At 38.3% G+C, this 26,600-nt stretch overlaps 4 protein-coding genes across 7 annotated transcripts; 3 read left to right on the forward strand and 1 right to left on the reverse strand.

Moving 5' to 3' along the window:
• Positions 1 to 1,734: 1,734 nt before the first annotated feature.
• On the forward strand, positions 1,735 to 3,566 carry LOC106638369 (UPAR/Ly6 domain-containing protein crok). Its single transcript, XM_014351490.2, has 3 exons — positions 1,735 to 1,914; positions 2,246 to 2,431; positions 2,605 to 3,566. Exons 1-3 carry the CDS (start codon positions 1,770 to 1,772, stop codon positions 2,826 to 2,828), a joined length of 555 nt encoding a protein of 184 aa, XP_014206976.2. The 5' UTR covers positions 1,735 to 1,769; the 3' UTR covers positions 2,829 to 3,566.
• A 3,132-nt stretch (positions 3,567 to 6,698) lies between these two features.
• Positions 6,699 to 8,855, forward strand: LOC106638412 (uncharacterized). 2 transcript variants are annotated; one of them, XM_089593247.1, is made up of 7 exons: positions 6,699 to 6,859; positions 6,994 to 7,333; positions 7,398 to 7,558; positions 7,631 to 7,955; positions 8,103 to 8,215; positions 8,302 to 8,576; positions 8,656 to 8,855. In XM_089593247.1, the coding sequence occupies exons 1-7, from the start codon at positions 6,842 to 6,844 to the stop codon at positions 8,768 to 8,770; spliced, it is 1,347 nt and encodes a 448-aa protein (XP_089449373.1). In that variant the 5' UTR covers positions 6,699 to 6,841; the 3' UTR covers positions 8,771 to 8,855. The 2 variants fall into 2 exon arrangements, with proteins under 2 accessions (XP_089449373.1, XP_014207042.2); XM_014351556.2 differs by having other exon boundaries at positions 7,631 to 8,215.
• On the reverse strand, positions 8,838 to 26,334 carry LOC106638411 (putative phosphorylase b kinase regulatory subunit beta). Of its 3 annotated transcripts, XM_089593244.1 has the most exons (26): positions 26,007 to 26,334; positions 25,544 to 25,843; positions 25,243 to 25,479; positions 25,103 to 25,169; positions 24,934 to 25,027; positions 24,610 to 24,859; positions 24,308 to 24,520; positions 23,097 to 24,229; positions 13,923 to 14,044; positions 13,711 to 13,846; positions 13,429 to 13,636; positions 13,000 to 13,356; positions 12,719 to 12,916; positions 12,509 to 12,647; positions 12,136 to 12,431; positions 11,222 to 11,452; positions 10,963 to 11,150; positions 10,787 to 10,902; positions 10,567 to 10,709; positions 10,376 to 10,508; positions 10,165 to 10,307; positions 9,897 to 10,099; positions 9,684 to 9,818; positions 9,366 to 9,606; positions 9,188 to 9,295; positions 8,838 to 9,106 (listed from the first exon to the last, which is right to left on the reverse strand). In XM_089593244.1, the coding sequence occupies exons 1-26, from the start codon at positions 26,130 to 26,132 to the stop codon at positions 8,930 to 8,932; spliced, it is 5,694 nt and encodes a 1,897-aa protein (XP_089449370.1). In that variant the 5' UTR covers positions 26,133 to 26,334; the 3' UTR covers positions 8,838 to 8,929. The 3 variants fall into 3 exon arrangements, with proteins under 3 accessions (XP_089449370.1, XP_089449372.1, XP_089449371.1); XM_089593246.1 differs by lacking the exons at positions 23,097 to 24,229; positions 24,308 to 24,520; positions 24,610 to 24,859; ... (3 more) ...; positions 25,544 to 25,843; positions 26,007 to 26,334 and adding exons at positions 12,021 to 12,035; positions 14,155 to 14,467 and having other exon boundaries at positions 12,157 to 12,431; XM_089593245.1 differs by lacking the exons at positions 8,838 to 9,106; positions 9,188 to 9,295; positions 9,366 to 9,606; ... (13 more) ...; positions 13,711 to 13,846; positions 13,923 to 14,044 and adding exons at positions 19,669 to 21,303; positions 21,375 to 21,490; positions 21,563 to 22,236 and having other exon boundaries at positions 22,300 to 24,229; positions 24,934 to 25,169.
• On the forward strand, positions 15,375 to 19,125 carry LOC106638311 (Golgi matrix protein 130 kD). The gene is made up of 11 exons (XM_089592844.1): positions 15,375 to 15,563; positions 15,707 to 15,757; positions 15,839 to 16,586; positions 16,660 to 16,825; positions 16,902 to 17,043; positions 17,109 to 17,510; positions 17,571 to 17,756; positions 17,837 to 18,088; positions 18,154 to 18,493; positions 18,567 to 18,791; positions 18,865 to 19,125. Exons 1-11 carry the CDS (start codon positions 15,528 to 15,530, stop codon positions 19,035 to 19,037), a joined length of 2,721 nt encoding a protein of 906 aa, XP_089448970.1. The 5' UTR covers positions 15,375 to 15,527; the 3' UTR covers positions 19,038 to 19,125.
• Positions 26,335 to 26,600: the final 266 nt, after the last annotated feature.

A 26,600-nucleotide genomic window follows, 5' to 3' on the forward strand; every position in this document is an offset into this window, starting at 1 on the left:
GGTGTAATATACGCATTTCGGTTGTCACGCGTATGAAACGTGTATGAAACTACTGCCGAGACGAGTCGGGAAATTTCAAGGCGAGCGCTCGGAAATGTAATAAGAGAGAAAATTGTCATTAAAATTCGTTTCGCCTCGACGTTTCGGAGATTGATGCGCTCGTGTAATTTTTTTTTTTTTTTTTCCCCTACACCCAAAAATCCCTACGGGATGATGGAGCGCCACATAGTCGAGCGTGTTATCGATACCGAAGAGCCAAAAGATAATCGGCGGGGGGGTAAAGCGAGCAAAAACAACTGCAATTACCTTCTTCTCGCCCGAAGAGTATAACGAATGTAACCATGTTACCCAACAATGACCCACGAGCCTTTCGGAGAATGTAGCTCAAAGTGCGCGTATATAATCTCCTTTCTTGTCGCACCCCACGGATGCTTCATCATGTGCCCCGATCCGGTTTGCGATAATGGGGCGTGTGATGTCACGGGTACACGCCTTCGTAGCGTAATGTATACAGCTGGGAAGGGGGTGGGGGTGTGTTTATGGGAGACTAACAATATTCGCTCGATGGGAAATCTGATGGGAGGAGGTTTGTGGATGTTTTTCAAATTGAAATGTGCGGGGGCGCGATTCGCCCTTGAGCGAAACGAGAAGAAGATTGGAAATGGATTTTTCGGAGCTGCACATTTGCTCCCTTTTCGCTGCAGGTCCTGGTTATTCCTTTAACGAAGAAGCCGGACCAAAGCCCTCGAGACTTGTCGCGAGAGTTCTTATCTAAACGCAAAAAGTTTGCGCTATTACGTCGCGCAGGACTTGTAAATTGGCGATTTTCGAAGGGAAAATGCACCCTTTTTTCCCTCAATTTCATTGCAATCCACCGTATTTGCATTTTAATGAGTGGCACTTGAAGGCTAGCCCCTTGGTCGTTCAAACTTTTTTAATACGTGTGTGAGGCAGGGGGTGCAATTTGGAGTATGGATTTTCTTATCTCGTTTCAGGCCCGTAGATATACGTGCCACAGGCAGGATGGCACGTTTCGTTAATAAAGTTTTATACAAAATTTTTACAAAATGAGCTGTAAATATGGCTTACGTGATGAATATTAAGTAGTCGATATTCGATTGTTGTGAAATACCAAAGAACCGATTTATTTCATACAAAAAAAAAAAAAAAATCACTTTTTGATCAATTCTCATGAGGCTTCTCCTCAAACTCCAACTTTTTGTTTCGAAGCGTGACTGCCTTGCTTGAGTCGCGTCGTAAAATTTTTAACTCTTTTTGTTCTTAGCTACAATTTTTTTTTTTTTTTTTTTTTTTGTACAGTGTACTTATTTCTACAAAATCAAATAAACACTTACCATTTTAGAAATAACTGGGAAACAGCAAATTACAAAGTACAGATCTCCAATACTCTAAAGAATAGAATAAATCGAGGGCAAAAAACAAGCTTATTGAAAGAACTTTTGTTGCATGCGAAGTTGATGAGTAAAAAAGCGTTTTTGAGACGCCTCAAGATATGGGAATCAAAACACGCCTCTAAAAAATGTTCAACAGAGGAAACCTTAAAAAGTAATGGACAAGGAAGTGGAGGAGACTATAATATGCAAAATGCATCCATAGGAGAGAGCCACGCCGGTCAGCGCAGGTGGTCGATAAAGTAGGGATCTCGAGATCGGTGCTCGGCTGGACTCCTACAACATATAAAATGAGAAAATCTACAGTCAGGCAAAGTCCACACCCATCGGTATACCTTCGCGTTGCACATAGTACAAATGTACCCGCGCGCTCCAGCGGAGATCAGTGCCACCGCAACCTGGAGACCGTCGCCGCCCAACAAACGCATCAGCTCGACGAAAATGTCGCACCCGCAGCGCGCCTTTGTCCTCCTTTTCGCGGTACTCGCCTTTTTGACGACAGGTACGTTTTCGGTGCTCTCCAACGTCCGATCGCGTAAATCGTTATGGGTTTCGACTGAGGAAAAAAAAAAAAAGAAAAAAAAAAAAACACAGATCGAGTAAAGTGTACAGTGCACCGTAGATCGCTCGGCTGACGCCATGTTTGATAAATATACATAGATATACTTGCACGTTGATGCTTTTTTTTTTTTTTTTTTTTTCTTTTCATTCAAAAACGTCATCCGAGGGAACCGAATCACCGTAGTTGCATTTTCTTCCCAAAAACGATCTCGCGATCGGTAAAATGGCCCCAAAGTGTATATATGTATGCTCACTAGTTGTTGCGTTTGCAGGTGGTCACTGCATAAAGTGCTACCAGTGCAGCAGTGACACCGATCCGAAAGGTGTGGACAACTGCGGGGCCTACAAGCCCTTCGACAAGGAGAAACACTACCCGGTCGAGTGCAACAGCGACGAGTCCAAGGCCCCGGGAACCTTTTGCGTCAAAGTCACGCAGCAGGGACCCCGAGGATTTATCTGTGAGTACTTTTTTTTTTTTTTTTTTTTTTTTTTTTTTTCAAATTTCACGGCGTACAGGTTCAATCGGACGCGATAGAATTTTATATCAGTCAAAGGAGACGGAGGTACTTAAGCCTCACCGAAATAATGTTAAAAAATCGGCGTGTCAACGTGAGCTTGTCCGGTGTTTCAGGGGACGGCAGGTGGAGGCAGGTGATCCGGCGTTGCGCTTCTGTGGCGAGCACGGGAGTCACGGGCGTGTGCAACTGGGGCGTGTACGAGAACGGCGACTACTGGGAGGAGTGCTCGTGCTCCGGGGACGGGTGCAACGCTGCATCCCGACTTCAACTGGGCACCGCAGCCATCCTCGCAGCGGTACTCCCTACCCTTGGGCTTTGGAGGATCGTCCAATTGTGAACACACGAGCTTCGACGCCTCTTTTACTTTTATTGACGCTATGTAGTATGTTGTGACGGCTAGTGAGAAAATGACGATACACAAGAAGTGTGTATTAGCCGAGTGCGGCGAGTGAATCCAGTGGCATACAATAGAAGTACGCGCCAAAGGAACTGTATTGTTATTGTTGCACAAAAGCAGTGAGATCCGTGACTTGAAAAAGTATAGCGAGAGTTGTCGATGCCTCTCTCTCTGGTTGGATATATATATGGTTGCTTTTGCTTTTCGTAGCCCAACAGTGGGAAGACAAAATTTTTATACAAATTTTATTTATCGATTCACGGTATACCTTACACTCCGTCCACGTCGATCCGTCCATTTTTGTATAGTTTTAAGAATCGCGGTTTTTTAATTTATACGTATATATATTAAAACAACGTAGCCATAGTACAAAGTACTATTAATATATATGTAGTCATAACATACAGCTTTCGAACAATTTTCATATTATACAAAGCCGCAGAGCGTTGATTGCCGTTGTTCCGGTAAAATTGCGAAGGATCTCCAGAAAGCAGCGATAGATGTATACCGAGTGATACGCAGATCGGCAAATGTAAATAACGATTAAGTCCTTACCAATTTTTTTTTGTTCATTTCTGAAACTTCTGCGTGCACACCGATTGAATCTCCATTTGTATTTTTTACCAACAACGAATCGCTTGTATAAAACGTAGCAATAAAGTAAAAAAAAAAAAAAAAAAAAAAAAAATTCCAAACCAACAGCTCACTATGGAAAGCCTCTTAGTTGCATTAGCGGAGAGTACAAGTGAGCACCTAAAATATATATTTATGAAAGGATTATTACACTAATAAACGCTCTGGGAATCTGCTTGGCAGCATCACGAGGGAATTAATTCCCGTGGACGCGAGTACAACCGATGTAAGCCCATGCAAAGCCAGCTCTCTCGTAACTTGCGCCTGGCCCAAAAATCTTTTTCCAGCCATTATACGGTACGAGGACCTATTGCTATACGCAGCGACCAAAAGCCCCGAGACTTTGGTCCTCCTAGGAGAGGAAGAGCCAAGGCCGCGTTAATACGGGAAATTCAGCGGCCACAAGTTAATTACGCCATGCGTCCCTCGCGCGTGTATATACATACCTATAGTTGCAATTAATGTCCCCGCTGTACCGAAAGCCAACAATGCTAGCTCGCTTGTTTTTGGTTCCCTTGTATATACCTACACACACTGCTATACATCACGTCGTCGGATATGTATATATATATATGTGTATTAACATGTACGGAGGAACCAGACCCCCCTCGTTATGCACCTTCGCCGTGTACGTATAAACGTAGAGCTCCTCTGCTCGTATAATTAAGACATCGGCCCCTCTTGTGCCGGGACGACCTCTGGCTCTGCGCCGTATAGTTACCGAAACACTTTGTGTTGTATACTTTATAGTTGTTTTTTTTTTCAACGCATCCGATTTTCCTGTTGCCGATTTTGTGCGATATTGTACATATCCCGGGAGAGAAAAAAAGTACAGCAGCAGATTAGAGAAAATTAATCGGAAGAGCGGCGCGTCATAATAGGAAACGAGCTTCGGTTCCGGGCGGCACTTAATTTTCCGGATAAGAGCCACGCCGGGACACACAGCTCTCGTTATACGTGTTACATCGGAGCCCCCCCGGGGGCTTATATTAACCGGAGTAGAGGGAAAATGCTCGGCCCGTGCACGCGTATATACACAATATACGATGCGTATTATGCACCAATCACGTGTCATCAAGAGGAAGAGTGTATATGTATAAAGTTTCGGGTGTGGATGGATAATTGTGTACTGGGTGGAGGAGGGTGTCGCTTGAGGCGATCGCGCGCGGTTTTTCTCATCGGTTGTCGCGCCAATCGCGATGCATCACTCGACCTACATTCCGTACGTGTATGGATATAACTCGATCACAGCTCGTTTTTGCCCCGTCCACCCCCCGTGGGGTCTATTGCGTGTTAGGGGAAAGATTATTTCGGAAGGTACATCGTTTGCCCCCCCCCTCCCCCTGCTGTGGCGCCCAACAACCCTTTCCAAGGTTAAAATCAATTAGGATCAGTGTATAAGGTACATGTGCCCCGTTTGTGTATGAAACGTTTGTCATTTTTTCGGGGGTGTGGTAAATATGTACAGCGTATATATATATATATATATACGTGGAGGGACAGTAATCGTGATGTAAGAGCCAGAAAAGAAAGAAGTTCGTATTCATTTGGGCACCGCTAATGAGGACACATAATGCGTACATATACTTTGAAGACGAGTTTTGTATCCTCAAAAGGAGAGCACTCGTTTTATAGGACAGCCACGGATGTATATGTCTCCGTGGTAATAATGACCTTTTTTTTCCGGGGGTAGGTGTAGGGGTAATAAATCTATATATGTATATATAACATCCGTATCGGCTGTGGGGCTATCTCTTCATAAATATTTAGTATACTTACCTGCAGCACCGTTCGTCGTCCCTTTGATTAAATAAGACAACCCGTTTCGCACCGGCGACGAGGTTCCTCATGTATATAACTTACTCTTATTTTCCTCGCTGCTGCCTTAAGAATATATACGGAGCACCGAGGGGGCGGGGGGAGAGGGGAGCTGTTACTTCTTAAGAAGGTATTACTCTCCATTAGGCGCCATTACTTTTTATGAATACAAAAGGGCTTTACCTGCGCCGAGGAACTATATACCTATGTACATGTACAAGAGGATTCGAGTCGAGAATAAGTATACTTATGTGTCCCGGAGCTGAGTGTAAGAGCTGATACAAAATTTGTGACGAAAACACGGGGATTTAAAATGCCATGGCAATTACTTGCCTTACAATGTATGGATACGAAATTCAAATGAGGGTTGGCCAATCGAGCGAATGAGAGGAAGCTGTTGTGAGCTTGAGAAGCGCGAAAAAATGTAGATCAACGACGTTTTCTTTGGCTTTTGAATACTGAACTTGTAATTTTTCGTTGTTGTTTAACGCGGGTTTTTTGTACAAAATGTACTTAAAAGTATTGTAGAAACGATTTTAAGCCAGATTATTAAAAAAGTTTTTTTTTTTTTTTTACAACTATAGGGTTCATGAAGTAAGTGAAAATTTATTTGGAACAAAAAAAAACGCCGAGGAAACACACAGGTAAGATACTTGAATGGCCAAAGTTTCGACGCGTAGAACCACTGGTCTCTGTCATTTTTCCCTATTGAACGCACCTGATGCAGACCCAAAAAGAATGTGGTGTCGTAAACCGCGAACTGCAGCCGTCGTCGGTGTAAGTATATGTTTGTGCACGAGAATTCTTATACGCGTTCGTTATCGAACTCTCGAGTATATGGGCGAGGCCGAAAATTTGAAAATTTATATTCGCGCACCGAAAGTTAACGACTTTGGGCGCGGCCAATTGTTTGAAAGTTCATTTCGTTTGGTCTCTCCCGCGCCGATGACGAATAGCTTCCAATAAGCGTTTCCAAGACGTATACATATACTTACTACAGTTTCCGTTGGACCGCAAGTGCTCGGTGGCTTTTGTTTTTCGAAAAAAAATTGCGATAGTTTGGAATTTCCGTACTTACTCCGCGGTGTTTTTTCACTCGTTACCAAATCACAAGATTGCTGATTTATAGACGAAAGCTTGCTCTAGTGCTTTTCAAATGTGAGAAAATTCAGCTTTAGTGAGCGAAAACAAACTAGAAAATTGTTTTTTTTTTTTTTTTTGGTTGAATAAGGCAGATGCGAGGAAAAACTGTTAAATGATTAAATCCGTATTTTCTAAATTCCCGCGTTTAATTAACAGCAGACGACAAGCTAATGACGTCATCGAACTCCAAAGAGCAGCAGCAGAAAATATTTTGTGTCTCGCGCGCGCCCGTCTTATGTGCAAACTTTTTATAATGTTTTGAGTTAAGAATCATTTATAAACTGCATAATTGACAAAAGTTTGAAGTAGCAATACTTTGTGAATTTTAACGCGTCTGCTGATAAAGATTTTTAGTAAAAATGGGTGGAGGAGATTTGGTAAGTTTGAACATAACCTCCGAATTAAAATTAATGTACAAAATGATTGTGTGATGTATAAATAGTCTAAATTAAAAAGTACAAAGAAATCGTACGAACAAACTTGACAACGAAAATTAATTTTGATTTTGTAGAATTTGAAAAAGTCATGGCACCCATCTACCATGAAAAACATGGAAAAAGTTTGGAAGGCAGAAAAGCAGGACAACGAAGAGAAGAAAAGAATCGCGGAACTTAAGAAAGAAATAGAAATGGAAAGAGACAAGGAAGACATGAAAAATTACGCCATGGAGCAAGGTGTGATAGAAAAGAAGGACGACAAAAAGCTGGATTGGATGTACAAGGGCCCGACTGTAAACAGGGAGGAATATTTGCTGGGTCGGAAGATTGACAAACAGTTTGAACAAATGGTTCAAACTGAAAAAGAAGCCAATCAGAATAAGCCGACTGTAGCAAAAAATCACGTTGACCATGGTTGGTAATTTTAAGATGCAATTTCAATTTCTCTTCTTTTAAAAATATATTTATACTTTTGCAGAATGTATACCACCTTCGTTGAGAAATTTTTCTGGAGATCAACAGGTTGACATGGCCAGAAAACTCCAAGAGGATCCCCTGTATTTCATTAAAAAAAGAGAAATGGAAACAAAAGCTCAGTTATTGAAAAATCCTGTAAAATTGAAAAAATTGCAAAAATTGGTAAGTTATTCATTTTTACAGTAGGAATTGTAAAAGGTTGTACAATTTTCATGTGAAATATCCGATTTTTAGATAGCTCAGCAGAGGAGTCAAGCAGAATTGAAAGGCAGTAAGAAAAAAAAGAAAAACAAAAAATACTCGAGTGACAGCGACGAAGATAAAAAGCTTGATAAATTATTGGCCAGCAAATTTAAAAAATTAAAAGATGAAATAAGCGAAAAGGATTTGATTATGGCTATTAAGAAACATAAAAAAAGTAAGAAAGCAAAAAAGAATAAAAAGAGGGATAGTAGTGACAGCGAAGACGAAAAGGCAAGTAAAAAATCAAAGAAAAGTAAGAAAAAAGATAGCGATGAGAGTGATAGTGACGACGAAAAAAGTAGAAAAATGAAAAAAAGTAAAAAAAGAAGCAGCAGCGAAAGCAACGAAAATAGGGTGGGTAAATTGGCAAAAAGAAACAATAGTTATAGCGATGAAGAAAGAGGACACAAGAAATCAAGAAAAAGTAGGAAAAGAGATAGTAGTGATAGCGATGAGGACAGAGGAAGCAGAAAGTCTAAAAAAAGTGATAGAAAAAATAGTGATACAATAAATAGCAATAAAAATGATGAACAAAGAGACGATTCTAGACATGCATACCGTAATTATGGATTGATGGTATAATTTTTTTCCCTCAAAATTTGAGAAAGTTTTTCCTAGTTAGGTTAATAGTATTTAATTGCATTTAAATTTGTTTTTTTTAGAAATCTGATGGTACGAGAATATCTCCTCCGAAAAAACGACGATCCTCGTCCAGGGAAAACCCTAAAAGAAAAGAAGAGCTGGAAAAAAAAGACACTAAATGGGTACCACCTAAAAGGCAAAAACTATCAGAAGAAGAAAAAGAAAGAAGACGCCAGGAAATGATGGCCAACGCATCCTGGCGGGATAAAGAACGAGCAAAAAATGTAAAGCGGTACGAAGAGGAAGAGAAAAACGAAGTAGTATCAAAAAATAAGTTCGATAAGCATTTTGCACAGTAAGTTGATGCGCAGTAAATACATCAATTTAATGATTTTAGTAAAGTATTATACTTACAATGTCTTTCTCTTTTGCAGAAAACAATTAGCTATGGCAGCTAGTAAAGAAACAGTTGCTTCAAGAATCAAGTCAAACATCAATAATATACAAAGGCATAACTATTCAATGGAAAAGAATTTTGCCAAAAGATAGCATTAATAACCACTTTACGACTAATAATTGTATGAATAATATTTGTAATAAAATAATATATTTTTTTAATAACTCCTATTTTATTTAAATATACATTTGAAAACTAACAATATAACAGTAACAATATATCTATTTATATATTTTTTTTTTTATAATTTTTTATGTAATCCTACACATTTCATCTGTTTTTAAGGCATCATGAGTTCCAGAAATATTTGTTACACAGTCTCCTGTGAGTACATTATTTACAATAGCTCTGGCCAAGCAACTCGTTGTATTTGAATAGTTTGCAGAAAAGAAATTTGTCATGTCTGTAGTTTTTTCCAAATTTTGATCCTTAAAAATATTATCACTGTGAGCTATTTAATCGATTTTTTTATATTTTCTAGCATGCTATGTTGCATGAAAATAACTCACCTTGCAGAATATTAAGTATGCATCGTCAACTAATTTATTTAAATTTAGTTGTTTTTGGAAAGTCAACTCGGGGTTTCGCAATAATATTGTAGATACGATATTCAGCAACTACAAAATTTAGACTTGATTAATTCATGTACGAACGAAGTCTAAATGAGACGCATAGGTCTCGGCATACCTCAACAACTATTTGACGATATTCTGGCATGTGAATATGATGAAGGATCGATTCGACGAGAAGAGCAAATGTCAATTCTGATCTAGTCATGTTTGATAAAGTTGGTTGCTGCGGTATTTCACGGCCATTCACGCAAATACCTCCAGGACATCGCTCTAGTACTTCCCAAACTTGATTGTAAAAATGGGCTGGTACTCTGCACAAGCAACCTTCAATTTTTCTTCTGCCCAAGATCGACAAACTGCAATTGGGCAAAATATAAAATTAGCTTTTCTACGCAATCGTGTATATTGTTGAGAATTAATTTAAAATGCCTACTTTTCTTCAGCTGCCCAATCCTTTACAGTGAGAACTTTAATTAAAACCTGTCGAATTTCGTAAGGGCTGTAGTTTTCAAGAGGCTTAGTTTGCCCTCTTATTTCTAAATGTAATTTCATAGCTTCTAAAACCCACCTGGAAAAAACAAAATGAGTGTAAAAAAAGTACTATTTATACTGGAGATTTTTAAATTGGAAACAGTATTGTTCTCACCCGATACGTATTTTGAGTATACCCTTGAAAATTTCTGGGTTAGTTCCAATTAATCGACCACAATACAGTAATATTTCTTGTTGTAGGACAGCTTGTACAACGTTGTGAGGTTGAATGGTAGAGTACATAACTGATTGAATCTCAGCTGGTGTCATTGGTTTATCAAAAACAGTTTCTTGTTGATAAATGACACCAACGGTAATCTAGAAAAATATGACCACCTTAGTAAAAAAATCGAGCTAAAGTTGAAATTTTCATCGACATCTACCTGTTTTCCTTTAACAAGTACACCTGTTATGAAAGGGCTGATACTGTCTACAGTATGGTTTAGCAAACTACTGCAGTATCGCACCACCATCCAATACCTAAGGCTACCAGCTTGTTGATACAAGGATCTTAAAATGTCCCCAACTAAAAATTCATAGTTACAATTAATTCCTTAAAATTAAAGAAAACATTTTAAATAAATTTACACGTACGTATTGAGCCATTAATTTCGTAATTGGAACCTTCTCGCTGCAATAGTATACCATAAAGTTGGCATTTGGCATACAAGCCAGCTGCATTCCTAATGGCATTAATTACATTCGGAGTAGGCTCATTTTTAAAGTGCTACAAAACAATTAATAATTATTGACTATTTTTAGTTGGATGATCATTGATAACTTACGGAAAGATCCTTTGAATCTTCATCATAAGAGAGCGCTTTTGGGACGTCCGTCAAACTTTGATAGCCAATATAGTCGTGCTCCAATTGTTTGAACTGATTTAATTCCAGATCGGTTTCCATTGCACTAATAAAATCCAAATGCTCTGTTGCAAAAATTAAAAATATTGCATAGATATATTGCATACATAATACTGCATAGATGACAAAATTAAACTTTCACCTATACAAGAGGACGATATTAAATTCTGCAGCCTGCCAATGCGCACTTTTGTACCGTCGCAGTATCCTTTCTTCAACATCGCAAACAAATCAAGCATTTCTTTAAACTGTGGATCACTGAAACGCAAAATTTTTTTTAATAACTTATTCTCCTCCGTATAAATAACATGATCTTACCGCATGTGCTCTTCACGTATAAGAAGGCAAACGGTAGGCCTTCCCGATAATCTCCAGTATTTTCCAACGAATTGTAGTTCCGTTTTAATGTCATCGATAAGCAAAGCCATGTCGCGGTATAAATAAAATTCCGATACCTCAAATATCAACGGGTAGCAAAGAACAGTCATCCCGCAAACTCTGTATATCTAGAAATAATATTATTAACAAACAATTCTTCGTATTTTTAAGAGCATGTAATACACAAATACAATCATACCTTACTCGTCCCCAAAGAACCAATAGGTCTTGCAGGTCTACCCTCGAGGCCAAGTTTACTGTTAACTCCAAGGCACTGGTAGGCCTTGACCAACTCACTCGATGAAAGAATTTGAACGGGCTCCACCTCGTGAGGCGTTTGAGTTTGTATACCGTACGTGGCCATCATGGCTTGTAATCTCATAGACTCGGCTATCAAAACGATTTGGACCACAAGATCGGTATGGGTGCCCTGAAGCGAAATATTTGGATTTTTTTTTTTCGTGATTGTTAACTGCATTAATTTACGAAAACATCATAGTCGACGACATGCTTTGTCGCAGTGCAGTAATATTAAGCGATTTTTTAATGTAAGAAATAAATGTCTTATTTCTCGTATAAACTTTTTCAATGCAGCTCAAGTATAATACATCATGTAATGAATTTTTGTAGTCATCTTGCATTAATAGTGAAAAAAATGTTTAGTTTTATAATATCTATTCAATAAATTACTAAACAAAAAGCACATAGCATTTAGGAGCAAGAGAGTTTCAATCATTCTAAGGACAAAAGGAAAAATGGTAGTAAAAATATATCTCATCAGAAGCATTATATTGTTGAAACTTGAATTTCGAGGTGAAAAAAAAATCCAAGAAACCTATTTCAACATAAATGAAGCTGCTCATATTGACATGCTTATTAAAAGCGATAACTGCGCTTTACGTTTTTAATATGGACAAAAAGCCTGCTTGTGCTTGCATTAATATCAATAGTTTCCACATGTATGTTTATATGTACAATTACAGCATCAGATTACTTACACTGCACGGTTTCGCCTGTATAAAACGCAAAAAAAAAAATCATTAACTCGTGTCGATACTAGTATATTTGCTTCTATTAAAATATCACGTGCACTCATTCTACAAAAAGTTCTACACTAATATACGTTCGACGTACCTGGAAAGCCGAGTATCGTCCGGCCTTTCTCGGTCTATTGTAAGAAGGCAAATACCGACGAATCGGATCCAATTCATTGATGTGCAACAGATTGGCGGTCAACAACTGAGCTATCACAAACATCGCTTGGTTCCACAAGTATATCGAGCCATGATCTTCGCCTCCTCTGTGGCCCCGACCGATGTCGCAAGGAATCTTCATCGTACTTCCCGGCTCGATTTTTTCCATTTCAATGTTCTCTTCGGATACGTAATAGTACATAGGAACCACCGGGTCTGTGTAAAAACGTACATATTTTTTATTTTAACGAACGATCGATGAGCTGTAAACGTTCAAACAACATGAAACCAACCTCCGTGATAATCCTTGGACAGTCTGGCTTTGAGTAAGTTCTGGTACTCTTCCACTTGATTTGGTAGAGTGTTAAAAACTCCGTCGATTATCATGAAGATGTAAAACAACGGCCACTCGCACTCTATGTTGTCGAAATCCTGGAAATCGACGATGAAAAATTGCATTGAAAAAAATCCTGTTGCTACAAAATTGTCATAAAAAAGTATACTTTGATTTCCCCGGATTTGTAGTAGCGTCTCTCTGGATCTTCGATGACGGTCTTGTAGCCGTCCCTGTTAAATCGTTTGAAGCCATGAGTGCTCTTCAATCTCCTTACTATGTTGGCTTTGGTCTCGTTGTACAAAACTTCCTCGTGCGTGGCAAATGCGGGAAACGATATCGTTGGCAGAAGGGCTGCATCCACGCTCTGTCAAGTAGAAAACAAATAACTCGTCTGTAATTGACCATGAAAAATTTTACTTTACCCTAAAAAAAAAACCTTCATCATACTTTGGAGCTGGATTCCCTTGGAAGCATGGTTTCGAAAATACTACGATTACGATTGTGCGCATCTATGTCGACGTAAATAACGGACCAAGAGGCTCCCTTTTCCCCAAACAGATTGCAGCCATTGATGGCTTCCAGGGCACTTTTGGCCATCCCGATTGAGCTGGCGTGAATTTCCGGTGTCCCGTCGTTGTAACGACTGCCTCTCTCCCACATCCCGTAATCCGGTGTTCTGTAAGCTCTTTCGACGTAGTAGACGAGGTTTTGAACGAAAGCTACTTCATCTTGAGTGTAAATGATTTGCAGGCCGGATGAGATCATTTGCACCAGGAAAATCAGGTACAGGGACACAACGTCGATCTGTAAAAAAATATAACGTATAATTATCAAATTCTCGAAAGATTTTGCTGATATATTTTCTCAATCGATTACCTGCAGGTGATTGTAGTCTTCGTCTTTGAATATCTCATTGCCAGTGTCCAAGTGAAACTTACAGTGCAAGGCAAAACGATTGGATTGGTTTTTCTTAAACAACTCCACTCTGGAGGATTGCTTCATCCAGCATTCCAGAATTCCTCTCATGCACTTAATGGCCGATTGTCCCAGTTCGTAGGACTTGCCTCTGTCGTCGTCTATACGTCTACAATGTTTGCAATACTTAAAACAATTCAAGAAAAACAAAGGAATTAAATTACTTTTTAAATTATACTATACCTGTAAGCTTGATGCAAGCTCCAAACGGCAGCAGCACAGTATATGCTATCTCTGACACTTCCAACTTTTATGTCAGTAGAAACTTGTGGGAAAAGGCCTGTTATACAGCTTTGGTACTGAAGAATCTGCCTTTTGACTGCAGCAACAATATTTACATTTATAAATTTAACATCGACAAAATACATAAAAGTAATTTAAATTTTTTATATTACCGATTCCATAATATATGTCAAGTTGTCTAACGGTGTCTTCATAGTTAGAAATCTTCAAAAACATATCAATATCAAAGTCTATGATACTGCCCTGTCTGAGATTTCTGAACTGATTTGGAGCTCTAAAAAAGAATTGAATCAAAGATATCAGATGATAAAAGTAAAAAAAGTGTAAACGGATTTTTTTATCTCTCAAGATAAACACTACAAATATTCAAATACATATACATACCTTATTACAGTTTGATCACTTGTTGCTATTGCTTCCATTTTTCACTCAAGGCACTGATCACAATATAATATATAACGTAATAAATATACCAAAAAATTCGACGCAAAAATTTAACAAAAAGCAACGGTGTAATAATACGCAGCAATCATTTTATTTATTAAATAATTTGTTTATTAATTTTTAACATCACTTGGTACCTCAGGACTTGACGGGTTTGAAGAAAACTTTTGACAAAGGTGACATTTACAACTTCCTAGGCACACGAAAATCACATGTATATAGCTTATTGTTTTATTTTTTTATTTATAACAACAAACAGTGATGTCACATTTTAACTTTTCTGTTCTAGCAACACTGCACACGACCCCCGAAGCTTACATTTCTGCGGGAAAATTTAAAAACTCTCAGCTCATACGACATCAAGGGGATCTCGTATACCATAAAGACATTCTAGGCAAAAGTCTAGATACAACTAACTGGTATCTGATAATATTCAGCGTATTTTTATTTTAGAGACCAATTGTATGTCCTTTGTCACCTATCAAAAGTCAATTATAGTAGTTTACGCCGATTTGACGACCCATTAGTCAAATTTTACCTCTTTCTCTTTCTAAGCAACAAAATACTTAAAGAGTTTATCGTAAATCGAAGAAATATATGGAGGGTGTACAAAATTAGCTTTTCAATAATAATTTAACAAAATCTACTGGTACGAAATGCTTATAATATAATGTACCCATCAATACTCGCAGTTAAAGAAGCACAACAATGATGCCGGACGGTTTTTTGGCTTTAACGAATGTAAGTGAAACACGACTAATTAGTCGTTTCCCTGAAATATGTTAAAGCTAAAAATGATAATTATAATTATTTGACAGTAAGAATCACATTCTCTTACTTAACACTTGAGTTGAATATTGTAATTTCACTGAAAAATATATATGCATTTTTATAAAGAGGACATATGTGTTTCGATTCGATTCTATATATAAATAAAAAATCTATTTCTCAGCTTTGTGTAGCTTTTAAATTAATGCCCATGAGTTTATGACGCCCTCTTATTGTTATTGTTATTGTTGTGTTGTTGTTGTTGTTAATATTATTATTATTAAAACACGTATATACCTATATACTTACATCCGCACACTTACCTATCTTGTACTTGTTCCGTTGTTCCAGTGGCTTACACACATACACACACAACGAGCGCGACAGTAGCCTTTTGGTGAAGTGGCACATGACATAACCTCTCGCTACTTGTCAAACATTTGGTAGAGACTTTTACCAAAAGCATCATGTAAATAAAATTTCTTTACTTTTAGAGTCTCGTCGATTTGTTGAATACAATCTAGATAAACGATTGCTCTTACAACATGGACAAAGAGCGTATTTTAGCAGCTCGAAAAAAAGTATGGTATTGCTAATGCATATTTATATTTATTGGATGATAGTACTTTATGCTTGCAGCTGTCGTTTCATTTATACGTGTTCCGACGATTTGCATGCAGTGATTTTCATGAAAAACGTTAATTGTTACTTGCTTGATTTTCAGCTCAAAGAGTTTCAGAGGAAAAAGTATCAACAGGCGAAAAATAGTAGTCAGGTATTTAAATAGTGAAAGTTCATCTTTGACAATCGATTTTTTGTTCGTAATGTTTATTAACCATGGCTTTCATTTTTGCAGAGCCCATCCTTAGAAAATTTGCAAGAAACTCAAGATGCTTTCAGACATATACAACAGAACTTGGATTCAAAAGATAGTAACGAAAGTATACCTAGTGATACAAGAAGTACTACTGATTCTCCAAGTTTGTACAATAGTGCAGATTTCGTGAAAAATGTTTCACCAGCTGACATACAAGATAGTACAAGTATTCAAAAGTTACATCAAGATTATGCATCTGTCAATGGTTCTACGGATATTCCGTTATTTAATAGTTTTACTCCAGCTCACAGCAGAAACGAAAGCACCTCGACTGTGTCTTCTCAAATAACTCATGACAATGTTGATTACAGTTCTCAGATTGACAATTTAAACTTAGGATTGAACATGCAAAGCAGTCATTCGAGTTCCCTGCAAAAAGAACACCTATTGCAAATGGCAAACACAGTGGCAAATATTTTAGTTGACGAGAAACGTTTGGACGAATCAACGTTGAATCACTGTGATTTGGAGCAAAAAAATCAATTTTTAACAACATGTTTGGAAGAGCAAAAGAAACTAGTAAATCAGTTAGATATTCAATTAAGTCAGTTAGAGGCAATTATTAGTACTAAGAATGCAGAGTATGAAAACAGGCTGATTAGAGAAATCAATCCTTTGAAAGAGCAAATACAAATAGATGCTCAAACAATTGGAATTCTGGTTGGAGAAAAAGCTGAGTTGACAGCTGCCAATTCTCAAAACCAAATCATAATCAAACAGAAAACTGGTAAGTAATTTTACTTGATTTAAAAAGTTTCAGAAATATATTATATTGCATCATTCCAAAAATTTTACTGTAGAAGAAGTAATGGATCTTTATGGAAAGCTAAAAAATTCTGACCAAAGGGTCGCCGAGTTGGAACAAGAGTTAGCAGTAGCAAAAAGTAATCTTGATGATTTCTCAAAATCTTATCAGCAGTTACAAAGCAACTATGAAGAAGTTGTTGATAAATTAGCGAAACTGAAGTAATTGAAATATTTTCTCATAGTAATTGATTTTACTTACGTTTCTGTTATTTTCACGTTTTGATAATTTTTTTAGAAAAGAAAATGAAGATTTTGAATTAGAAATTTCTGAGTTGAGACAAAATCTCAGTTTTAAAAATACGGAATTATCTAGTTTACAGGAAGAATTACAAGAAAAAATAGCGCTCTTGCAATTAAGCGAGCTTCGAGTGAAGCAGGTAAATTGATCCTATTGTAATTAATGTTTTAAAAGACAATCATCTAATGCAGTAATATTGGATAGATGGCAAACTCTCCACAAGAGGTGCAATCTCTTGAAAGTCAGCATTATGCTACCAAAATTCTTGAGCAACAACTATCACAAATGAGAGAAGCGCTAGAAAGTGTCAATGGAGAGAAAGACGAAGTTAGTAAAAAATATCAAAGCTACGTGCAGCAATTAGACGAACGGTACAACAAAGTTTTGGCTGAGCTCGAATCATCGCGCAAAACAATCAGTGATTCGGAAGTACGAGAGCAAAGCTACATCCAGAGACTGTCCGATTTAGAACAGCAATTGCAAAGAGAAAAAAATAAACCTATAAAACCGATAGAGGATCAGACAGAAAAGATTGATCTCTTAACGAAAAGTATGGACAATCTGGTCTTGGAACAGGAAAATCTCCAATCGTTGTTAAATGAAAAAGTAAGTTCAAAATAACATATACTTGTATGATAAAAAACTTATTTTTCTTGTTATTTTCAGGATAATGAAATAGAGTTGTTGAAAAAAGAACTACAAGAATTTCAAAATGTCCGAGAACAGAGTTTAGAAGCAACTAAACTGGCCCAAGCTTTGCAAAGCGAACAGCTCGGAGCTTCGCGTGCTGTAGCGCAAAATCAATTATTGAAAAATCAACTCGAGGAAATGCAAGACGCATTTTCCAACTTGGTAATGATTAATCTTTAATTGATAACTTGTGTGTCTGTAGCATATACATTTTCAAACAAACTATTCATAATTAATTTCAGATTGATACGAAATTAGATTTGACAGAAAAACTCCAGGCAGAACGATCTATTGGCAAAAAATTGAATGCGGAGCTGAATGACATGGAACAGCAAATAGAGCAACTGAAAGAACAATTAGCTAAGAAAGAAATAGCCTTAATCGATCTTGAGAAAGAAAAATTACAAGCAGCACAAATCGAAGATCAGATGCAGCACTATCAGGCTCAGTCACATAATGCACCTACGTTGCAACAGGCACTTCAAAATTCCTTGGTTAGTAAATTAAAGATATGTACATTTATTTGTGTCAATTGATTGACAATTTTTGATTCATACAGATAACGATTGAAAATTTGAAGAAGGAAAATCAAGTTTTACAATCAAAGTTACAAGCAGTTGAAAACAGTCATACCGAAAATGTAAAAGTGCTGCAAGAAAGGATAGAAATTGTATCGGAAAATTGCAGTTCTAATTCTGAAGAAAATGACAGCAATGATCAAATTTCAAAAAATCAATCTGTAAAATCCGAGATCAGTGCTATTCCAATTATTTCAGATCCTATAAAAAAACTTGAAGCTAGATTTAAGGATACAATGGAGAAAGTTGCAGAACTGACAGACGAGAAGCAGCGGCTTGAGCATATTATTTTACAATTACAAGGAGAAACAGAAACTATTGGTAATGACTATTAAACGGAAATTTTGTTAAAACTTGATCAACTAAGATTAAAGTTTTCATTTTGAATTTTTAGGAGAATACGTGACGCTGTATCAAAGACAACGAGCTATTCTTAAGCAAAAGTCTCGAGATAGAGAAAACACTTTTGCGGTGCTCTTGGAGCAACGTAATCAACAACAAGAGCAGTTACACAAGCTAAAATTACTAGTTGCTGATTTACTGAAATCTAAAAATACTAGTGCAACTGTTCCAACAGCCATAGCTGCTGAAGAAAATATGCCCTTATCCAATAATTCTGGTAAGTTCATTAACTTTTTATCTCATACAAACCTGATGGAATAATAATATGATTGTCTTATTATGACACACAGAAAGTGAAAGTAATGCCATCGAAGTTATTGAAGGAAATGCGAATAATCAAACAGATCCGACAACGTCCAAAATTTTAGATCTTTTGGCGGAAATTAAAGATTGTAACACGTGTATTTTGGAACCCAACTTCCATCCTTGTCCGTGGTGCTCTGGTAAACTAATCACAGTCTAGCGATTTAAAAAACGTAATGGCTAAACGAATATTTATAAAAACTTTGTTATCAAAATGTATTATGTAAAAATGACAGGTAAAAATTGTATATAAGTTATAATTGTATTATACATGTTTACAAAACTTGTATTAACTTAGTAGATGTAAATAAACCATCAACAAACGCTAATGTTAACATATTTAATTGTGTATGTATTAAAATTTTGTGTATAATTTTACCAAAACGTATTTATAGATTTTACTAAAATATACTAAAAAGTCAAAGGATAAAAAATAAGTCAATGTCAAGAAATCAAATGGCGAAAAACCTACAATAGTACGGAAGTGGAAAAGCCAAAAAAATAATTGCCTTAAGAAACAACAGGAAAGGCGGGATCGTCGATAAAGTAGGCAAAGGAGTGGTAAAAAGATTAAAAGAACGCACGTGATAGTAATTACTCTAAGAAATAGAGCCAATAACCATAACAAAACAAAATTTTCTTGATTTTAGTCACAAGTTCATACTGCAGAAAAATTATGAGGCATAGTTTTTTATCACAATTACATCTTTTACGCTTTTATATTTGTTATTAATAGGCGAAATAATTAATCCATTACATGTTAAAAAGTATAAAAATTTATTTACCCATCAGTCTATGTAAAAAAAATAACAAATACTTTTATTTTATTTTTTACTCTTAAAAATAAATTCGGTCCATCCATTTACCAACTACACTGTATCGATTATCATAAAACAATGAAAAATATCAGTCAATACTTAAATATAAAAAAAAAGTTAAAATGGCTGTCGCAATTCATTCAACTTATACTATGATTTAAATCCCTACACAAAATATGTTCCGTTTTCGTGTGACGATTAAGTTTTAGTGAAATTCACATTAACAATGGATGAAGCACTTGCATCAAACGCTAATAAAAAATTACATGTTACAATCACTGGTGCCATTGAAATTTCTTAAACATAAAAATATTTTACAAACTTTGTTCTCAACCAAGATTGTTATTCGAAAATGAAATGTGGGGGATACTTTCGGCACTTTGATTTTGAACAACAATGTTTATATCCGACGAAAAACTACTTAAGGATACAGATGCGTTCGAGTTGGAGCTGTTTGAACAGTTGATATTGACCGAGCGATGCGACTGGCTCAAGCGCTTCGAATGACTTGATACTACGTTTCGATCAGGCACACTCTCATTTGAATTATTTCTCAACAAATGCCGATTGGGAGTCGACGTTCTGCCAGCCTTGCCAAGAACAGACCGCTCGGTGCTTTTGTTCTCGTTTTTTATGGATATCGAGGAGACATCACTTATCTCGGCGAGAAGCAACTCGCGAGGTGTGCTTTCCCTTCTAACCGACGTGATCAGTCTCGAGCCGATGTTCACTGGCGTGACATCCGAGCTAGACGACGAGCCCAGTGCACTGGCCTCGCGATTCTTTTTTAGCGTCGGGACCCACGAGCCCAGGCCCCATTTTTTCAGCGCCAGTTCCATCTCGTCGGAAGAAGATGGACATTTGAAACGTTGCGCATCAGATGAGGGCGTAGTACTGATTTCGGATACGCCAGATATTGCTGACAAGCTTGCAATGCTCGTCAAGGTTAACTGGGCCTTTTCCTGCTCTTGAACCTGTTCTCGATGCTGTTGTTGAATTTTCCTCTGTTCTGGCGTTACAGATTTGGACTTGCTATCGTCGCACACTTCACTAATAAGCATTCGATCGATCGTTTCGTCAGGCAAGGAATGGAGCTCAGAAATTTGGCTTACTCGAAACTCGTAATTGCTTTCTTCTGGTAAACTGTGCATTGACTCTGAGGAAATATGCTTTTCTACTTCGTCTTTAGCTGCTCTGGCATTTTCCAAAGATGCTACTGTGTTGTCTGTGCATTTTTGTGACGATTTATCAATAGATTTTTTAGGCGACTTTTCGATGGATCTGGAAGGGGATTTTTCTAGAGATTTTTTTGGCGATTTATTATTACTTTTGGTCATTGATTTGTTTGACGCATTGAGAGGAAACTTTGATGGTTGACGCATGGGGAAAGGTGCCACTTGTAACGACGGTTTGTTCTTGGAGGTGTTTGTGTCCACATTTTTCGACGGAGTTGAAGAAACTGTTGCTTCACCATGTGGCACCAATTTTCTACGCGCCTTATTCGAGGGGCTTCTCATGCTAACTTGACTTTTACTAACAGTATCCGGAGTATCAAACTCGACTATCGTAGACAGTTCATGAGCCGGAGAGACAGTGACGATTTCTGGCCTGTAATATGATATTAAATATAAAAAAAGAATTAGCTGTTACTCGTTGATAATTTTTAAGTGCATTCTCACCTGTATGGACCACTTATTAACGTAACGGGTGGTCGTCCCCGACCACTTGTAGAATTTTTCGTCCGCGTTACTTTTGGTATCCCAGCCAAAAAAGGCACATAATCTGAATTGCTCGTCTATAAAAATAATATTAAATTGAAATAAAATGATTGAAATCACTGGAAATTTACTAACAAACGAATACATACATCAAAATTTTCCGATTGATTCTGCTCATCGGTGGAAACGCCGTTTTCGTTAGAATCCCCGGAATCCTTCACAGCCGTCGCTTCACTTTTTTTTAAAAGAGAATCATCAGAATCTTTCAAATTATCGACAGGGGTTGACTTATTAACACTTTTACTTTGCTCGAGAAGCTCCTTGGACAACATCTGGACCATTTGTTCGCTTTGGTCGACATCAGCATCGGCAACCTCAGCAGTGATCGACGTCGCCGTTGATTTATTTTTATCATTAGTTGTCGAAAACCTGGGCTTCTGCAGATACTGAAAACGATCAAGTGGAATATTGACGCGCTGCTCGCTCACTATTCTAGGCTTTGGAGGACCTGTGGGTGTCGAGTGCTGAGGTGGCTCCTCTTTTGCCTCGTCTTCCAAGCTCTCGCTGTTTATCGTCTCTTTCGACAAGTCTATGGTTGTGCTCGGTGACTTTTCGTTGATTTTGACGTGCTTTGTTGACTTAGGGAGCGCAATATCATCGCTCGAGATAATTTTTCGAGATTCTTCCAACGCCTTCTTTAATTGAGCATGAATGGCTTCGATATTTTTTATTAAACTACCGCTACCTGGAGGCTGGGAGGTACTATCGGATCTACTCGTTAATTTTGAGTTTTCACTAGTCGTCATGACAGATAATTCAAGCCCTACAAAAAGTACGAGTATTAAATTTTCAAAAACCAATTGTATTGTTCAATTAACGCACTTACCCTTCTGTTCGTTGCGCACCAACTCAATCAAGTCCGAAAGCGTGTGTATTCGCTCGGTATAAACGTTTTGCAAATCTTCGAACGTCTGGAGCGTCTCTGGACAATGGGTTAAATTGTAAGTCGGCTGGTCTTCCACTTTCTCGTGAAACAGCTTGCACATTGGATTCTTGCAAGTGCAAGGTTGTCTCACTCTCGGAGAGGTCGTCTGGATCTTTACACCAGAGCTATTATTATTCGTCCCAGAGTTCGTTCGCGTGCTCTTGTACTCGGTGGTGGATGAAGCCAATCTCGATCGTGCATCTAGCAGTAACTTGAGATTCCGACTGGCTCGGCTACTGGGACGTGGAATGTTCGAGGGAAGCTTCATGGTGCGGGGTGAGGGTGTTTCAGGGGAAGAAACCGGACTAACTTGTCGCGCCTTTCGCCTGATGACTTCGTTGGCAGACGACGACTCGAGCAATTCGAGGATCGGCGTACTGCTATTCATGGCATTGAGCATCGCACAGGCTGCAGGCGCGGGCGGACTCGCATACGTCGTTGAGGCATCCGAGGTTTCTTGGTGTTGACGATTGCGACCGTTCCTCCCGTTAGAAGTTGTGGTTGTAACGACGCGTCTGGCTGCCAAAGTTTGAAACTGAGTGTACAGCTTTTTGCCGTTTGCCGTATCCGGCGTTAAGTTGAACTGCGAGCTTTCGGTGCTTGAATCTATCGACACTTGGGTATACTGAGTTTTGTAGTGTTGCTGCAAATAACTGCTTGGGACACGCCTGCCTAGGACTCTAGTTCGTGAGGGTGACTTTTTTGGACTGGAATGCCCTGCAGGCTGAGCCAATTTCGATAACTTTTTTGGAGAATTTTTGCGACTTCCGGGTAACGACTGATGGCCACTTGATACGATAGTTGATTGATCCTCAGATTTGTCATCTGGAACCTGATGCGCAGGTTCCGTTAGCAGCCGGATTTCTCTGTCGTCGATGAGTAAACCCGTCACAGTGAAGCCGCTTTTATTTTCAAAAGAAAGTTTGACAGGTGTCTTACAGTTGCCGGTACTAACGGATGTAACCGACGGTTCCTTTCCTATTCTCACGCTGTTTTGTCTTGATTTATGATCCACTGTGACTCCTTGATTATTCACGTCTATTACTACATCCGTGGCCGTCGATGTGCTACTGGAAAGAGTGCTACTGCTATTTACATTTTCGGGAGTTATAATTTTAATGATCGGTTCGATGGGATGCTTTTTCGTTTGCTCTTCTTTATCCTTGGATGTAATATCCTGTAATTCAACCTGCACTTGTTGATCGCAAGTGCTCACGGTATTTTTAGAACACGGTCTAATAAAATTACGCGCGGGTGTCTTATTGCAAGGTTTTTTAGGAGGCTTGCTGGTGAATTTTTGAGAAGATTTATCACCCTTGCAATCAGACGTGCGAGTAACTTGAATTTCGGGCGTTTTAGGTTTTGAGTGACCGTGGCACTCGAGTCTTTCATGTAGTTCATGATGCGCTGGAGTACTTTCTTGTTGATGCATTGAAGTGCTCGGCCGATCAACGTAATTTTTCATAATAATATTGAAAATATCATCTGGTAAATTGTCACCATACTCTTGCAAAAGTCTCCGCCTTGACTTTTCAACTTTCATGAGTAAGTCAATGATTTTTGCTTTGACTTCATATTCGTCGCCATCTTCAGAACTGTTGCTACTTTCTCGGAGGTCCAAATAGGGTGGATCCTTCCAACCAGTGATAGGAGTAGAGCTGGCTTGTAAGTGCTGATCCCGAGGGGTGATAGTAATCGGCCTTTCAATTGGTCTATCACAGTAGCCTGATTTGTGGGAGTTGCGAAGGATGGATTCAAAAACTCGATCCATTTTCTTTTGACGCTTTACTTTATCTTGACATGTTTTAGAGGGTGCCAATACTTGCCGGTCCTTGTGAAAAAAAAAATCAATTAAGCTGCCACAATGTGGAAAAACGATTTCAATTAAACTTAAATTTCAAATATTCACCATGTCACACGAAATTTTCTTGGCACGCAATTTCAAATCTTCATTGTAAAGTTCTTCTAGTTTTTTTAAAAGCTCCTGATAGTCTTTCCGGACTTTTTCTCGACGCAATGCATCCTGACGTCGCTGTTTCTCGCGTCTCTTTTGAGCCGCAAGAATCGCTGATTCTTGTTTTTTCGATTCTCTCATTTCTCGTGCAGCATCTTCGGCGCTTTGCTAATTTAAAAGTAGAAAAGTAATAAAAATTATTAATGGCAGCGTACTACTACAAAATAGTTGTTGTCCAAGTGCAAAGTACGTCATACCTCATTCTGAGGATTAACTCTTTCCACTAAACCAGGTGGCATATCGTAAGAATTTTGTTGTCGAGTGTTGTAATCGTATAAACTAACTTTACTGGTAACAGGTGATGGGTGATGCTTTGGTGTTACTCTGATGGCTGTGTTTTTAGAAGCATTATCAGAATAGTATGAAGAATCGTTGCTCGAGTGTGATGACATAGACGAAATGCTACTCAAATCAGAGGAACTGAGGGTACTGTAACTTCCGACATAGCTGTATATAGCGCCGTTACGAAAAAATTACGATAGAAATATATAAAATGTTTCATTCAAGTTGAAAAATATTACCTGAAATTTTTTAGTTTTCTTGTTATTGGTATGGTTTTTCTGGGCTCATTATCATCAGACTCAGGTACGTTACCTTCTTCAGTAACATCTGAAACTTTTTTAGGAACATTAGATGATTGGCTTGGGCTACTCTTTTTTTTACTTTTATTCGCAGAAGTGGTTTTCCTACTGGAACTGCCCATGTCTTCACCATTTATTGTTACTGATATGCGTGAAGGTGTTTTTACATGATGCATCTGATAAAAAAGTCAATATTCAATATCTCCTCACTCCTCAAACAAAATATTTAAATTAAAATTCACGACAAACCTTAGATTTCGAATTTGTTTTTGGAACGCTTTTTATTGGTGTTTTTTTAGAAACAACACCTTTAAATTTTTTCCTTGACGAAGTATGTGTCGGGCTTTCAAAATTCTCATTATCAGTGGAATGTAAATTGTCGGTGCCAGACTTTTTTGGTAATTGTGCTATCATGTGAGCGCGCTGATCCTCTAACTCTCTAACTTTGCTTAGCCGATCGATGCGCTTTGTACTCGTACTAACGACCTACAAATAATCAACAGTTACCACAGTTAAAGCTTGATTGACAATCAGTCAAAGGTATACTCACTTTGTTCAACTCTTGCAACTTTCGAGCAGCTTCTTCCCCCCTGGCTTTAGCCATGGCTTTGTTTCTCTCCTCTTCTGCTTGCTTTATACTATCAACGTCCGGCTGACGAGCTGCATTTTCGTGAGCGTAACCGATATTTTCAATATCCTGGTACCTACGTATGATTTCCCTGAGCTTTTCGTCGCGAGCCCTGTGCATCTCTGTGTTGCCATCTTTTTCCAAACGTTCGAGCTCCTCTTTAGTAATGCCCCTGGCTTTGTTCAATATACTCTTAGCTATTGCCTTGGATTGTTCTTTGACCTATAGTGGATAAACAACGTCAGTAAAATTAATCAATCAACGTCTGCGTGACCTACCAACTGCCCAGATTTGAAAATGGAAATTGAAAGAAGCGCCTGGGAGCAAAGAGCACTTCTCGAGGGCAAAATGAAAATAGAAAGAGACTCCGAAAATCGTCAACTACCTGCTCCATTCGTAACCTCCTCCTGCGCTCCCGGTCGGTGCGCTTGATGTCCTCGAGATCGGAAAGGACCATCTTGCCACGGCGAATACTGATCGGATTCCCGCTGACCGTGACATTGATGGACATGATTCGAGCGTCACCTCATGCGACGCGACTCCTTGAAATTTTTTTCTACAAAGCAGCGCATTTGCAAACACCCGATCTAAGTCTCACGCCACTGCCGATGTAAACATTCGACTTGAATTACGGAAAAGCAGCGTAACGACCGTCGGAAGCCGCGACGCCGCGACACCCAATCGCAGCATACTTTGGGCAGCCGACATCTTTCGTGTGTGGTTATCGAACACACGATTGGCTCATTCATCTTGTCTTTGTCTTTGTCTTTGTGGTTGTGTGTTGTGTGTTGTGTCAAGTGCTGCGACAACAACGGTGTGCCAGATTACATGGAGTCTGGCAGTCTGCAGACTGGCAGAATCGCGCTAAGTTTAAATTATGTTTAAATTATAACATCTCAGAATAATTTAGTAAAATAAAGAAAAAATTGTAATTATTGTCATAAGAGAATAAAGGCTTAGTTATAATCAATTTCATTTA

The sequence above is a fragment of the Copidosoma floridanum genome, unplaced genomic scaffold, assembly GCF_036245765.1.
Source record: "Copidosoma floridanum isolate Cflo_tuat_1 unplaced genomic scaffold, Cflo_Japanese_pri ptg000019l, whole genome shotgun sequence".
NCBI lineage: Eukaryota > Metazoa > Arthropoda > Insecta > Hymenoptera > Encyrtidae > Copidosoma > Copidosoma floridanum.

Excerpts from the sequence above, each read along its gene's own strand:
- LOC106638369 (XM_014351490.2), top strand. The coding sequence starts at position 1,770 with ATGTACCCGCGCGCTCCAGCGGAGATCAGTGCCACCGCAACCTGGAGA. Across the intron at positions 1,915-2,245 it reads ACTCGCCTTTTTGACGACAG|GTGGTCACTGCATAAAGTGC; the intron begins GTACGTTTTCGG and ends TTGCGTTTGCAG. Across the intron at positions 2,432-2,604 it reads GGGACCCCGAGGATTTATCT|GGGACGGCAGGTGGAGGCAG; the intron begins GTGAGTACTTTT and ends CCGGTGTTTCAG.
- LOC106638412 (XM_014351556.2), top strand. Across the intron at positions 7,334-7,397 it reads AAAAAATCACGTTGACCATG|AATGTATACCACCTTCGTTG; the intron begins GTTGGTAATTTT and ends ATACTTTTGCAG. Across the intron at positions 8,216-8,301 it reads ACCGTAATTATGGATTGATG|AAATCTGATGGTACGAGAAT; the intron begins GTATAATTTTTT and ends TGTTTTTTTTAG.
- LOC106638311 (XM_089592844.1), top strand. The coding sequence starts at position 15,528 with ATGGACAAAGAGCGTATTTTAGCAGCTCGAAAAAAA. Across the intron at positions 15,564-15,706 it reads TTTTAGCAGCTCGAAAAAAA|CTCAAAGAGTTTCAGAGGAA; the intron begins GTATGGTATTGC and ends CTTGATTTTCAG. Across the intron at positions 15,758-15,838 it reads AGGCGAAAAATAGTAGTCAG|AGCCCATCCTTAGAAAATTT; the intron begins GTATTTAAATAG and ends TCATTTTTGCAG.
- LOC106638411 (XM_089593244.1), bottom strand. The coding sequence starts at position 26,132 with ATGTCCATCAATGTCACGGTCAGCGGGAATCCGATCAGTATTCGCCGT. Across the intron at positions 24,521-24,609 it reads GAGTTAATCCTCAGAATGAG|CAAAGCGCCGAAGATGCTGC; the intron begins GTATGACGTACT and ends CTTTTAAATTAG. Across the intron at positions 11,151-11,221 it reads GTTCTTTGGGGACGAGTAAG|ATATACAGAGTTTGCGGGAT; the intron begins GTATGATTGTAT and ends TATTATTTCTAG.